This window comes from Leptodactylus fuscus, chromosome 5 (genome assembly GCF_031893055.1).
Source record: "Leptodactylus fuscus isolate aLepFus1 chromosome 5, aLepFus1.hap2, whole genome shotgun sequence".
NCBI classification, from domain to species: Eukaryota; Metazoa; Chordata; class Amphibia; order Anura; family Leptodactylidae; genus Leptodactylus; species Leptodactylus fuscus.
In genome coordinates, this window is record NC_134269.1 from 161,103,964 (window position 1) to 161,118,999 (window position 15,036).

At 41.4% G+C, this 15,036-nt stretch overlaps 1 protein-coding gene across 2 annotated transcripts in view; it reads left to right on the plus strand.

Moving 5' to 3' along the window:
• Nucleotides 1–5,408, plus strand: part of LOC142205007 (GDNF family receptor alpha-4-like) — a 41,102-nt gene extending 35,694 nt beyond the window's left edge. Inside the window, exons 5-8 of one of the 2 annotated variants that reach the window (XM_075276352.1) lie at nt 838–944; nt 2,129–2,263; nt 3,338–3,453; nt 4,998–5,408. In XM_075276352.1, the coding sequence (XP_075132453.1) occupies nt 838–944; nt 2,129–2,263; nt 3,338–3,453; nt 4,998–5,102 (463 nt within the window). In that variant the 3' untranslated portion in view covers nt 5,103–5,408. The remainder of the gene's footprint in view (nt 1–837; nt 945–2,128; nt 2,264–3,337; nt 3,454–4,997) is intronic. The other variant, XM_075276353.1, reaches the window with a different exon arrangement.
• The last annotated feature ends 9,628 nt before the right edge of the window (nt 5,409–15,036 follow it).

The window sequence follows — 15,036 nt, forward strand, 5'->3', positions numbered from 1 at the left end:
AGCCTCCAAGTTATGGTGGTCCAAACACCTGCTGAATGAAGTGGCTTAAAGATAAACGTTCACCACCTCCACCAATTCTACTCCTTAGCATCTGTTAATAGGCTCCACTTGACTCATTCCAGCACAGTTACAATTTTCTTTCTAGCCCCCACCTTTCCTGAGTAACAAGAGCAGGTAGTTTTGGTGACTGATGTGCTATTTAAGCTCTGTAATTTCAGAAGGGCATTGTCAGGCAGGGGGTGTGACTCATAGCTCCAATCAGAGGCAGCCAGTGTCAGAGCTCAGAATCACACCCCTTACTTGACAGTAAAGAACATAAATAGCATATCAGACACCAAAACTAACAGGATTAATTGCTTGGGAATGGTGGAGAAAAAAACTGTGCCAGAATCAATGGAGCAGCAGCTATAAATTGATGTAAAGAGTTTGACTTGTTGGAGGTGGTGAAAGATCCTTTTGAAGTGTATAGCCACCTTTAGGCTGGTGTCATACAGGGCATACTTGCAATGGGTTAACCATATGGACTCGATGCCCAAGCCATTGCACTGTACTTTTACTAAATCTCAACCTCATGCTGCAAAGATCACTTTGTTCAGCAGGTTTTTGCCCACAGCATGTCAATTATTCCTGGGGGTTTTACCAGTGACTTCCAACCTGTGCACTGCAAACGCTGAGAGCTGCAGCTAAACTGATATGGCAACAAAGGAAAAATCTACTTTGAGCGGCCATACAGCAAGGGTTACATACACTGTCACATACAGTAAGGGTCCTTTATAGAGCCAAGAATCAGCTGGTATAAAGGCCCTTAAGTTGCAACTATAATTTAATGTCTTTCAGATCTCGTCTTTTGGACTATCAGAAAAAGTGCCACCTGCTTGAGAAAAATAAAGGCTGTACTCCAAGCCAACATGACCTTTGCATAAAGTCCTACATCAGGATGATTGGTGAGAACTAAATACTCTTATAGTGGGGGTCTAACCTCTGGGAATCCAGGGAATCCTGAGAAGAATGGGGTCTAAATTCTCAGAAGAGAAAAGAGGAGATATCATGTAGTTTAATATTGAAGAAGGAATATAATAAAAGATAATTGAGGAGGCTGAGAGGTAGTTGTGTATATATATATATATATATATACCGTATTTTTCGGACTATAAGACGCACCTAGGTTTTAGAGGAGGAAAATAGGGGAAAAATATTTTGAAGCAAAAACTGGTAAAATATTTAATATATGGGAGTTGTAGTTTTGCAACAGCTGCAAGGCCACATTGACAGGTGACCCTGCAGCTGTACGGGGATGCATAGAGCGTTTTTTTTTGCGGGGCCAGCTGTAATTTTTAGTTATACCATTTTGGGGGATATCTATTGCTTAGATCACCTTGTATTGAAAAAAAACAGGAGGTGATTTAGAACTTTTATTTATTTCATATTTTTAAAGCTTTTTTTTTTATTATTATTTTATTACTAAAATACTAATATATAGCCGTGACAGGCCTGGGAGCCTCATTAGGCTCCCGGCTGTCACCCGAACAGGTCGGCTCCTGCGATATCGCCGCGCAGGAGCCGGCCTGCAACTTTACAGGTATGGGGCCGGTGGGGACCGGCCCCGGGGGAGAAGGGGACACCGATACTGACCCAGCATCCGCTGTACTAGAGAGGTGGATGCCGGGGAGGGATAGACGCCGGGGCCTGAGACATCGCTACGATCCTCTGCCCTGCATGAAGCCAGCGGCGGGGGCACGGAGGAGCCCCTGCCGCTGCTGGCTTCATGCATGGCAGAGGAGCGCAGCGATGTCGCAGGCCCCGGCACCTGTAATGGCGTCTATCACTTGCCGGCTTCCGCCTCTCTATTACAGTGGATGCCAGGCGCCACCTTCAGACTATAATACGCACCCTTCTTTTCCCCCAAAATTTTGGGGAAAAAAAGTGCATCTTATAGTCCGAAAAATACGGTATATATATTATATATATATATATATATATATATATATATATATATATATTGTTATCTGTTATGTTACTACTGTGGATATTGGTCATGAATTCTGTTATACTCAGCAGTGGTAACACTAGTACTGTGCTGTATAGCTTATATATCATTCATATGCATAATTTTTGATCCCCCAAACAGGTACTGCAGTCACCCCAAACTTCATTAACAACACAAGCATGGACACATCATTGTGGTGCACTTGTGAAGGGAGTGCTAACAAGTTGGAGGAGTGCAACGCCTTCCTTGAGATGTTCACTTCCAACAAATGTCTCCGTAAGTAGAAACGCCAATATTTACAGTGCTATGGTCTTATTATATAGTGCTCCTTACACTTTTATCTACGATCATAAGTCTCTCCAGACCTTGGCATATGTAAGTTGTGTAATGTTTTCCTCTATTACTATGCCTGCTTAGGAGCAAGCACAATAGAATAGATGATCAGCGAGATGATATAGGTTATTTGCAGATACTGAGCAATGGATAATGCATTCTTATAAGTTTTGTGACCTATCATTTCCTCTATACAGCATCTCCCATTGAGGCACTGAACTCCAGTACACTCTACTAATAGATAAGGGGAGAAGAAAAGTGACAATTTTTTGGAGGATTTTTATGAATACAGACGTCACTTGTTTCCCCTACAAAATATCAAAGAGGAACAGAATCATCCTAATTTTTTAATCCTTTAAAGCTTCTCTGGCTTTAAAGAGGCCAATGAAGCCGTCATACTCTTATTAACGTGGAGTATATATAGGGAACTGCTAGTTGTTAGATTTCAGCATGGCTAATCCTTAGTTGAGGACCAGCAGGACTAGCGGGTTCAGGTACAAGCTTTACCCTCTCCTCCTATACTAGTAAACACTGACTTATCTGTTGGCCTGCTTTAGTTTCAAGAACTATAGAACCATTATCTACAGTAGAAAAATCAGCAACCAATCTAAGGTTAGGTTCATATCTACGTTTGTAGGGTCCGCTTGGGGACCCCCCGAATGGAAACATAATCCATTTAAAAAAGAGGTTACCCGCAGAAACCCGCAGACCCCATAGACTATAATTGGATCCGTGTGGTTTGCACTTGGTTTCTCTCCTCATTTTTCATGCAGAAAGGGGAACAGAATCCCTGAACATAGTACAAGTGCTGGTGTGAACTTAGCCTCAGGGGGTAAAAGTAGGTAATACAACAATAAATGCTTAACAATGCAGTGATGCTGGGCTTGAGATGTAGACTTCAGCTGTATTCACATCTATTTGCTTCAGTTTATTCAGAAACTAACTAGCAGATCCATTGTAACTCTATTGAGCTTTGATACCTAAGAATCACATAATTAATAATGTATCTTTCTGCAGAGGAAGCGTTTAGTCCAGAGCTGGACCAGAGCCTGCCATTGACAATACACGATGACAAGAGAAGTCGTACTGATGATAAAAGTGGTACTAATTTGCCCATCATCCGAGGCCAAGAGGTAGGGCACAATGTCTTGTTCTTGAGATCAAAGGAACACTATGGATGTTTGGGTTTTCATGACAATTCCTAACTTTTATTCTTTCTGTAAGTTAGAAAGATCAGGATTGCAGAGATTGTATGGGAGGTGGTTGGTTGATATGGTACAAAAGACCTCTGTAAACTGACCACCCAAAATTACATGGAGTAGTGGCCTTCTAGGACTCTGGTGTATTCAAAGAAGATAGCTAGTATGAGCGAACACTATTCGGAACAGCCGTTCCGAATAGCACGCTCCCATAGAAATGAATGGAAGCGGCCGGCACGCAGACTTTGCTGGCGGCCGGTCGCTTAACCCCCCGCTACGTCCATTCATTTCTATGGGAGCGTGCTATTCGGAACGGCTGTTCCGAATAGTGTTAGCTCATCTCTATGGTAGTATATTTGTTGGAACTAAAAACCTATCATAGTAAATCTGGCCTGAATATGAGGGCAGTCTTCTAAAGAGATGGTCTTTTGAAGATGTATCACTGTACGTTAGTCAATCCATTGTGCACAACAGATAAGCACCATTAATCCTTAAAGGGTTATTCCCAATTCATCAAATTGCAGGTGAGATGGGACTATCTGCTCCCTATCCCGACCCCTACTGCTGGAATAGTGCTGCCTAACAGAGTTGAGGAGCCTATAGCAGAGTATATGGCCCATGGAAACAGCGTAGCATAGCTGAGCTACAAGATTTCCATAGATTCCCAGTTACGGAATCAGCGTAGCTAGATGTACCATGCTGTTTCCGTAGCTCCCATTCTGCTTTATGGGGGTTGTGGGAGTAGAATAGAGTAGCACTACTTGGCTATTCCTGTAAGTAGCTCCATAGGAACCAGGACTTGGAAGTTGTTGTTCCCATCATGGCAGCAATTTGCCAAAATGGGAATAACCCTTTAAGAAATTACTATCTGAACGAACATCAGGTGAACAATGAGGGTGATTTTAACTTACAGTACTCTGCAAAATTTTTGGGCATGCATGTAAAAAATGCTGTAAAGTAAGAATACTGTCAAAAATAGAAGTTCTAATAGTTTATTTTTGTCAATTTCCAAAATGCAAAGCGAATAAAAGATAAATCTAAATCAGAACAATACTTGGTGTGACCTCACTTTGCCTTCAAAACAGCATCAATTTCACCAAGTACACTTGCAGGCAGTTTTTGAAGGACCTTGCCATGGAGGTTGTTCCAGATGTCTTGGAGAATTAACCATAGATCTTCTATGCTCAAATCCTTCTGTTTCTTCATGTAATCCCAGACAGACTGGATTATGTTGAGTTAGGACCATATTATCCCTTGCAGGACTCCTACTCCAAGGGAGGTCACACCAAATATTAATCTGATTTAGATTTCTGTTTTGTTTCATTAATTTAATTTTACTAATTGATAGAAATAAAGTATTAATGTTTTTATTTTTGAAAGCATCCTTTTTGACACCTGCCTAAAACTTTTACACAAGTCTTAGACTTAAATAAAAGCAGGGAGCAGGAATGATTAATGTGTCTATGTTTCCTTCCAAGCAGAGAATATCTCCTTCTACAGGGTCGGGGGCTTCACTTCCATATTTCACACTGCTAAATCCAGCACTGCTTATGTGGCTGTTAAATTTGGTGTCATTTATGTGACAGAAGACTTGGAAGGCCTATAAAGGAACATGATAGCACAATAATCATGGACATGCCTGGCCTAGGAAAAGACAGCTGGAAAACACACCGGTGTGTGAATTGTTATTTTCAATCTTGAACTTAAAAGCTGAAGATAATTCACAAGGCAATAAGACTAGGTGGTGTCAACGCACAAAGCCCACCCAGTGCAAAGACTTACAAAAATCAGCGAATATCTGGAGAGGACCTGGGCTGACGTATGTAAAGTACTACGCGTGACATGTTCATCGAGGCTGTAGCTCTTGGAGAGTTCCTCCACAAAGAGTATCTACAGTGTTGGCCAAAAGTATTGGCTCCCCTGCAATTCTGTCAGATAATACTCAGTTTCTTCCAGAAAATGATTGCAAGTACAAACTCTTTGGTATTAATATCTTCATTTATTTTGCTTGCAATGAAAAAAACACAAAAGAGAATGCAAAAAAAAGTCAAATCATTGATCATTTTACACAAAACTCCAAAAATGGGCCGGACAAAAGTATTGGCCCCTGCAGCCTAATACTTGGTAGCACAACCTTTAGACAAAATAACTGCGAACAACCGCTTCCGGTAACCATCAATGAGTTTCTTACAATGCTCTGCTGGAATTTTAGACCGTTCTTCTTTGGCAAACTGCTCCAGGTCCCTGAGGTTTGAAGGGGGCCTTCTCCAAACTGCCATCAAGAGATCTTTTCACAGGTGTTCTATGGGATTCAGGTCTGGACTCATTGCTGCCACTTTAGAAGTCTCCAGTGCTTTCTCTCAAACCATTTTCTAGTGCTTTTTGAAGTGTGTTTTGGGTCATTGTCCTGTTGGAAGACACATGACCTCTGAGGGAGACCCAGCTTTCTCACACTGGGCCCTACATTATGCTGCACAATGTGTTGGTAGTCTTCAGACTTCATAATGCCATGCACATGGTCAAGTAGTCCAGTGGCAGCAAAGCAACCCCAAAACATCAGGGAACCTCCGCCATGTTTGACTGTAGGGACCGTGTTCTTTTCTTTGAAGGCCTCTTTTTTTTCCTGTAAACTCTATGTTGATGCCTTTTCCCAAAAAGCTCTACTTTTGTCTCATCTGACCAGAGAATATTCTTCCAAAACGTTTTTGGCTTTCTCAGGTAAGTTTTGGCAAACTCCAGCCTGGCTTTTTTATGTCTCTGGGTAAGAAGTGGGGTCTTCCTGGGTCTCCTACCATACAGTCCCTTTTCATTCAGACGCTGACGGATAGTACGGGTTGACACTGTTGTACCCTCGGACTGCAGGGCAGCTTGAACTTGTTTGGATGTTAGTCGAGGTTCTTTATCCACCATCCGCACAATCTTGCGTTGAAATTTCTCGTAAATTTTTCTTTTCCGTCCACATCTAGGGAGGTTAGCCACAGTGCCATGGGCTTTAAACTTCTTGATGACACTGCACACGGTAGACACAGGAACATTCAGGTCTTTGGAGATGGACTTGTAGCCTTGAGATTGCTCATGCTTCCTCACAATTTTGCTTCTCAAGTCCTCAGACAGTTCTTTGGTCTTCCTTCTTTTCTCCATGCTCAATGTGGTACACACAAGGACACAGGACAGAGGTTGAGTCAACTTTAATGCATTTCAACTGGCTGCAAGTGTGATTTAGTTATTGCCACCACCTGTTAGGTGCCTCAGGTAAGTAGCAGGTGCTATTAATTACACAAATTAGAGAAGCATCACATGATTTTTCAAACAGTGCCGATACTTTTGTCCACCCCCTTTTTTATGTTTGGTGTGGAATTATATCCAATTTGGCTTTTTGACAATTCTTTTTGTGGTTTTCCATTGAAGAAAAATTACATGAAGATAATAATACCAAAGAATTTCTGATTGCAATCATTTTCTGGAAGAAAATGAGTATTATCTGACAGAATTGCAGGGGTGCCAATACTTTTGGCCAACACTGTACAACCAAAGGTAACTGAAGTGTTTCACCAGATGCCAAGAAAGTAAACAGGACACAGTCTTGAAGACATTCTGAATAGGATAATGTGACTACAAGCTGTGCTCACTGACAATACCGATATTAGATTTATATGAGACTATATTTGTATATTATAGTCAATAGAAGAGATGATGGGGCTATGTTTATAGCGTTCTCCTCAGCACCCAAAACAAGAAGTGCTAAGAACTTTTCTTAAGAATACAATTCTCTAAAGAAGGTGAGTTGGCCAATAATGACCAATAATAAGATACATACAATAGATGGTTCTCTCCTTGGATTGTCATATGAAAGTTATTCATTTTATGAACTTTCCTCTACTATACTTCTTTTATCTGTGACTTCCAGCATTTGCATTGCTTCCTATACGTGTGTCCTGACTTATTAATACCTAGACACCTGCAAGACGCTGTAGATGTCTAGCTCTGAAGGTGGAAATGTTTGGCTGTTATTAGGTAACATACATTTAGGAAGATATTCTACATTCCATGAAGCTGAAAATCTGCTTTCAGTGGTTAGTGGTGACATCTAGAAAGGTCAGTTCTGTGTCATAGCTCAAGGGTGTTGCCGCACCAAAGCACTTAAAGTGACAGAAAGGATCATTAGCCATATACTAGTGAAAGTGCATTTACACTTTTCACGTATCATTATAATTCCTTTGTCTCAGAGCGGCTATAGGCTATTGACATTTCCATAAGGCATTGCTACCTAGTGCATGTCTATTATAGAAGCCATTACTAGGCAACAATGGCACAACTTTCCCAGTGGGAAGAATTTTATTATATTACTCTAAATTATTTGTAAATCCATCAATCATTCATATATGACATCATAAGTAATTCCATGTAAGGCTGAGGTCCCACGTTGCGAAAACGCTGCCTTTTTTGTTGCAGTTTTTGGTGCGTTTTTTTGAGCCAAAGCCAGTAGTGGATTGAGCAGAAGTATAAGAGCTTCCATGTACTTCCCATTCCTTTTGTAGCCATTCTTGGCATTGGCTGAAAAAAATGCAACAAAATCTGCAACAAAAAAGCTGCGTTTTCACAATGTGGGGCCTCAGGGAGCCTGCACATGGAGTAAAACTCGTTCAGAATGAGTGCGTAAAAAACAGTTCCCATTGATTTCTATGGGTGCCGGCATACATGCACTACCCATTGAAATCAGTGGGAGGATTCTTTCCCTATTGCTTTCAATGTGATACGCACATATACCGGCACCCATAGAAATCAATGGGATCTGTTTTTTTACGTGCTCATTCTGAATGAGTTTTACGTTCAGAATGAGCAGAGTGTAACTCCGTGTGCAGACTTAAAGAGGTTGTCTGATAAAGACCACATCTCTCCATGTGTTCCTCTGTGAGCCATTGTTGAGAGCTGCTTAGAAAAGTGGTTTGTCCCCAATTAATCCTATATTTCCTCTGCAAAATATCTGGACAGATGCAGCGTTCCTCAGTGATAATAGCTAATCTCTAGGTTAGTGGGGGTTGTAGAGCATTCTAACCCAGATAACTCTGAGCTGGATTCCGTTTATAAAGGAGTTTCTGTTCACAAGACAAATTCTTTCAGGCTGAGGCCCCACGTTGCACAAATTCACCTTTTTTGTTGCAGACTTTGCTGTAATTTTTTAAGCCAAAGCCAGGATTGGACAGCGCAGAAGGGAAAAGTATAAGAGCTTCCTATATATTACCTATTCCTTTTGTAGCCATTGTTGGATTTGGCTAAAAAAAAACACAGCAAAATTTCAACAACAAAAGCTGTGTTTCCACAACGTGGGGCCTCAGCCTAAGGATGTTGCCCCACGTTGCGAATATGCAGCATTTTGACCAAAGTGTAAATCACGGCATGTCAGTTATACCTACAGAAACGCTGGCGTTTTCCATATAGGTATAATGGAAGCATAATGTTCAGGAGGACTTTTTGTAAAAGTCACGCCACAATGTGCTTCCACTGCAGATTTTGTCTGCAACGCTTTTTGGCTGTGGCTTGCTACATGGGGCCTTAGCCTAAAGGTGCCTTCACAAGATGAATATTGATGATCTGTATTGATCATAGTGCATCAATATTAGATCAGCAGGTGAGGCAAAGCCGAGCAATCCCACCGATTAGCACTCCGGCAAGCGCTGCGACCTCCAGATTTGCCTCACGTTGCAGTTCAGTTGCATTTAGGGTGCATTCACAGGGAGGAAAATGGAGCTGAATTTAGTGTGGAATCCGCGTCAGATTCAGCGCTGAAAAAAAGCCTCCCTTTGACTTCAATGGGTTCCCTTTTCTGCTACCCATTGAAGTCACTGGGAGGCTTTTTTTTCAGCGCTGAATCTGACGCTGATTCCACACCAAATTCAGCGGCATTTTCCCCCATGTGAATGCACCCTTGCATTCAAACAGCTGATCACCAGATCGCCGGAGTTATAGGGATAGGTCATTGGTAATAAAATCTCAGAAAAACCCACTTGGGCATGTATAGTGTATACTAAATATATCCCTCTACATATAGGTCTCATTTATGAATTATGGGATCATCTGAGCACTGCATTTACCAAAATAGTTTGCTAGGAAGAAAACTTAGCAAGCTGAATGTTTGAGTTTCTCATGAATTGGATGAAATGGTGATTGGATCGGACATTTCCTAGGATCAGAGATTATTATTATGGTCATCACTTTGCAGATATACAGTCATAAGCAATTTATTTGGGTTTCAGGGTCACAGAATGTAAAGATTTGTTTTCTGTTTCTAATACATAAAAATAACAGGATGCCAAATCTACATCTACAATAACTGTATCTGGTTCATAACCTAACATATTACTACAGGACTATAGGCACATATGGTAATAACTACTCAGCGCTATATGGATTAACCTGTGCAATGATATATCTGTGTAAATTATTATATATGTGTAAAATAAAAATAACAATTGATGTTACCCTGCAGTAAAGTGTCTATTGTGCAATTTGTCTACAAAATAAACCCAATAAATGTACAGTACATAAAATGAGAGTCTCAGAGCACCTTTTATATATTATGCCTCACTATGTTGTATGAATGCTACAATATTTGCAGAAAAAAAGCAGTCTTAACAATATAATGTATGATGTTTTGAAGAAACAGCTCGACTCATGGTACAAAGCAAGATTATGAGACATGGTTTCATGGTTTTGATGTGAACACATAGAGCCCTGACCTCAATCTCGTCAAACATCTTTGGGGTAAATTGGATAGGAGGATTGTAAGTCAGGTCTTCTTGTCCAAAATCAAACCTCACAAATGCTTTTTTGGCTAAATGGCCACAAATTTCCCGACACTATACAACATCTTTTAAAACGCTTTTCCAGGAGAATGGTGACTGTCATAGCTGCAAAAGAAAGATGATGGCCAACAAGGCTCTACAATGTCACCATGTTTTTTGATTGTGAGGCCTCAGAAGAGAACACTTAAAAAGCCTTGTCTCAGGCACTTTTCCACTGTATGGTACAGTTTGGTTCATCTCAACTCGGTTTGGGCACTATGTATTTTGTATTTCACTGTAGAAAGTACCCGCCTTATGTAGTGATGCCCAATCTCCTGAGCAGTATTCGGCTCTCTTGGTACCTAGTCTAAACCAGGTACTTTCTGGTACTTTTATAATGGAGCCTTCACACGGAGTTTACTCTCCGCTCATTCTGAACGTAAACTCGTTCAGAATGAGCGGCGTAATGCGCGTATCACATTGAAAGCAATAGGTAAAAATGCCTCCAATTGATTTCAATGGGTAGCGCGTGTATGCCGACACCCATAGAAATCAATGGGATCTGTTTTTACGCCGCTCATTCTGAACGAGTTTATGTTCAGAATGAGCGGAGCGTAAACTCCTTGTGAAGGCTCCCTTACTGTGGAAAAAAACAAAGTGGGCTAAGATGAGCTGAAGGAATCTGGTGCTGTGCAGTGGACGGCTGAGGCCCCACCTGGCGGAAACGCAACTTTTTTTTCTTTGCAGAACTTGCTGCGTTTTTTTGAGCAAAGCCAGGAGTGGATTGAGCAGAAGATCGAAGTATAAAAACTTTCTATATAATTCATATTACTTTTGTAGCCATTTTTGGGGCCTCAGCCAAAAAGGAGCTTTACACTAAACCTTCTCAAATTGTGCAACCTATACCAGGGGTATATATACTCAGATTATGAATGGAATATTGTATTTGGAATTATAATACATCAGAGTGCATGTTATTTATGAGCAGCGCAGTCTGAACCACAAATCTTATCAGCATTGATAACAATATGACTGTAATTCATCACGAGCCAAGGTGCCCTTTCTTCTATGTGCTATGAATAATGAAATCTGAAGGTACCGTAGAGACAGCCCTAGGTGGCTTTGATGGACATACAGTATCTTTAGAGACAGATGTACAGTACATATGTTATTTAAGCTTTTTACAAGGAACTTTTCACAGTTTGTCCATCTGTTACACAAAAGGTCAGTACCCAATCACAAAGGTTGTTGAAATAATGTAGTCTAGTGTGATAATGTAAAAAATATAAAGCCTTAGAACAATGTGGCAAATTTACTATACTACATGGGGCCTTAGCCTTAAAGGATTATTTATATCTAATACACTTATGGCATAAATCCCACCTGAGCAGACAGCCTTGGCTATTTTCAATACAGAAAGCTCTGCACATATTCGGCAAACTCTCCACCCACAGACTAATAATAGCTGTAGGTTCCAGTGGTGGAATCTGTATTTATTGCACATTTATAAATAAATATGTTATATGTGTTAGTGACTCTTTAAGTCTCTTAAACCTTACTATATTAGTGTCAATGCTATGTAAAGTGATAAGAAGTAATAGAAACTATACTAGAATGAATTTACAATATATGATGTCAATTGTTGAGAACCGACCACCTGTTCCTCAATAGCTGGAAATGGTGTATTTGGATATCATTTATAAAGATTACCCATTGAGTACAGAATAGACATGAACTACTGCCAATGGCACAGTACTGTCAGCACACTAGCTGCACAGTATGAACAGTTACCCTTGGTTCACATCTGCGTTCAGTAATCCATTTGGGTAGTCCGCATGGGGACCCCCCTGAACGGACTACCGAACGCATTTGCAAGCGGTGTGCAGTGAAAACATACGGACCCCCTAGACTATAAGGGGGTCTGTGTGCTTGCCGCAAGTTCTCCGCAGGGAACATGCGGACAGGAAAGTACATCACAATCTACTTTCCTGTTCAAATGACTCGTGCGGAGATCTCGCGGCAAGCAGACGGACCCCATTATAGTCTATGGGTTCCATGTGCTTTCACTGCACACCGCTTGCCAATGCGTTTGGTATTCCGTTCGGGGGTCCCCATGCGGACTCCTCCGAACGGATTACCAACGCAGATGTGAACGAGGACTTAGTTGGAGTGACTGCAGATGGGTTCTCTTACTTTTGCCCAAGCTCTGCAAACTTGTGTTTGTTAATACTGTTAATATGAATAATTTAATAGTTATATTTTCATGTTTCATTTATTAGAATGCTAGGCTAATTGAACAAAGGTACATAAAACAACATTACATGACTTCTAATAGACGGGAAGCCTGGGCCTAATGTATTTTATTATTCTTCTGTTAATTCCAGTATTTGCCAATACAAACCTGTTATACAAGCTTACAGTGATACTGGAGTAATTGGTGAAAATGGTTTTCAGTATCAGCAGAGGAATTGTCAGTAGATAATGAAAAAATTATTTTCTCCTCTTTATTAAAATTTAATATTTTCAATATGTGTCTATGTAGTTGAGTGGCAATGTCTAGCTCCTCTAATGCTAGGCTGTAGTTCCAGATTCAGCTCATTCTGCACATGTTGGATTAATTTTCCATCCTTGTGGTTTTTTCTCGATGAATCTCAGCAAGTTTCCTAATGGAATCTCTACTGATTGTCAGTCCCGGAAATGATTTCCTTGTCGCTTTGTATTTACTGGTGATAGACTGAGATCCACACATGTCGGTCACTCCTCCATCCCTTCCAATCCACTTGCCTGTATTGTGACCCAGCACCCTTACCACTTACAGCTGGTACCCATACATTATCTCCCACCAGGAGGAGGGGGAGCTCACGAATAGTTAAGTGCATTAATCAGACTAACAGCTCACAGCTAATTCCCTTTGTAATGTACTCCTATATTCCCGGTAAACAACTGCTTGCTTTCCCCTCAAAGGGATCCAAGCCAAAAGCTGTCCATTAGTGATGCAGAGATAAGGCTCTTAGAGAAATTGTGTCCTTTGGAAGATCTTAATGACATTAAAGTGTGCGCTAAATAATGAGAAGATGAGAGCACCTATTAAATTAATGACATATTTGATAATTAAAGGAGAAGAGACAAGAATGGACAACTGTATTTAGTAGATTGTGTCTCGGCCAGTCCTGTTTCCTCATAGTCCTAGATCAGAGGTATTTACCTTCCCCACATTATCACTGTACTTGTATTTATAGGATTGTATTTCAGACATGGTATCTAGAAAAAACAATAAGTGGCAGTGGTACTTGTAAAAACACCTGGAGGTACCTTGGGCTCTGTAAGTAGCAGAAGTGCGCTTTGCTAATGGAAAATGTGGCCCTAGGAAGGGAATGGTTATCCAGAAGCTGGTATCTTTATCCAGAAACTGGTATATTGCTTAACCCTGATATTACAAATTTGCTGCATCTTATAGCATATCTGTAACTAAAAGAACATTCTGCCATAACATGATCAGTTACTATATCGCCACCATATGTCAGACAGTTAATATAGTAGTGACCAGGAACAGGTAGGGAATAAGCAACAGTTAAAGAGGACCTTTCATCAGATTGAGCACAGGCAGTTCTATATACTGCTGGAAAGCCGACAGTGCGCTGAATTCAGCGCACTATCGACTTTCCTGATCTGTTCCCCGGGTAAAGCGCTATCGGTCCAGGTACCGTAGCGCTTTACAGTCAGAAGGGCGTTCCTGACAGTCTGTCAGGAACGTCCTTCTCCACAGCAGTGCCTATCGCGCTGTACAGTGTGAGCGGGGAGGAACGCCCCCTCCCTCTGCTCACAGTGCTTGTCCATAGATGAGTATTATCAGGAGGGAGGGGGCGTTCCTCCCCACTCACACTGTGCAGCGCGATAGGCTCTGCTGTGAAGAAGGACATACCTGACAGACTGAAACGCCCTTCTGACTGTAAAGCGCTATGGTACCCGGACCGATAGCGCTTTACCCAGGGCACAGATCGGGAAAGCCTCCCCGCTCACACTGTACAGCACGATAGGCACTGCTGTGGAGAAGGACGTTCCTGACAGACTGTCAGGAACGCCCTTCTGACTGTAAAGCGCTATGGTACCGGGACCGATAGCGCTTTACCCGGGGAACAGATCAGGAAAGCCGATAGTGCGCTGAATTCAGCGCACTGTTGGCTTTCCAGCAGTATATAGAACTGCCTGTGCCCAATCTGATGAAAGGTCCTCTTTAAAGGCTATTCAGGCACATATTTATCTAAAATAGCGAAAATCCAGTGATAGAGCCCCTTTAAATTCAATGGCTTAATTGCTCAGACTGTAGTTGTTCGCTTCCTTCATCTTTTCATTTGGTCCAGTCTGGCATGAAGGCATCTACTAGCTATGATGCACCGTTGCAATGTTTGTTGCCTGACAATCTTTGGCTCCTTACTTTTATACTACTTGTCTCCCATGGTAGGCACAGATTGTCCTCATGAAAGCCCATGCCCCCTGTGATAGCCACATTGTCCACTATGGAAGTAATAATGCACCCCTACAAACCACAATGCCCCATGACAGCCACAATGTCCCCATATCAGGTACAGATTCCCACTGACAACCACTATTCCCTAATATTTCTTTTGGCCTCTAGTTTGTCCTTCATACTGGTCAGAAAGTTCACTTTCCTTCATAAATAGAGTCTGTGCTTAAATTTTGCAGTCATGTTTCTCTATGGCAAAATGATTGCACA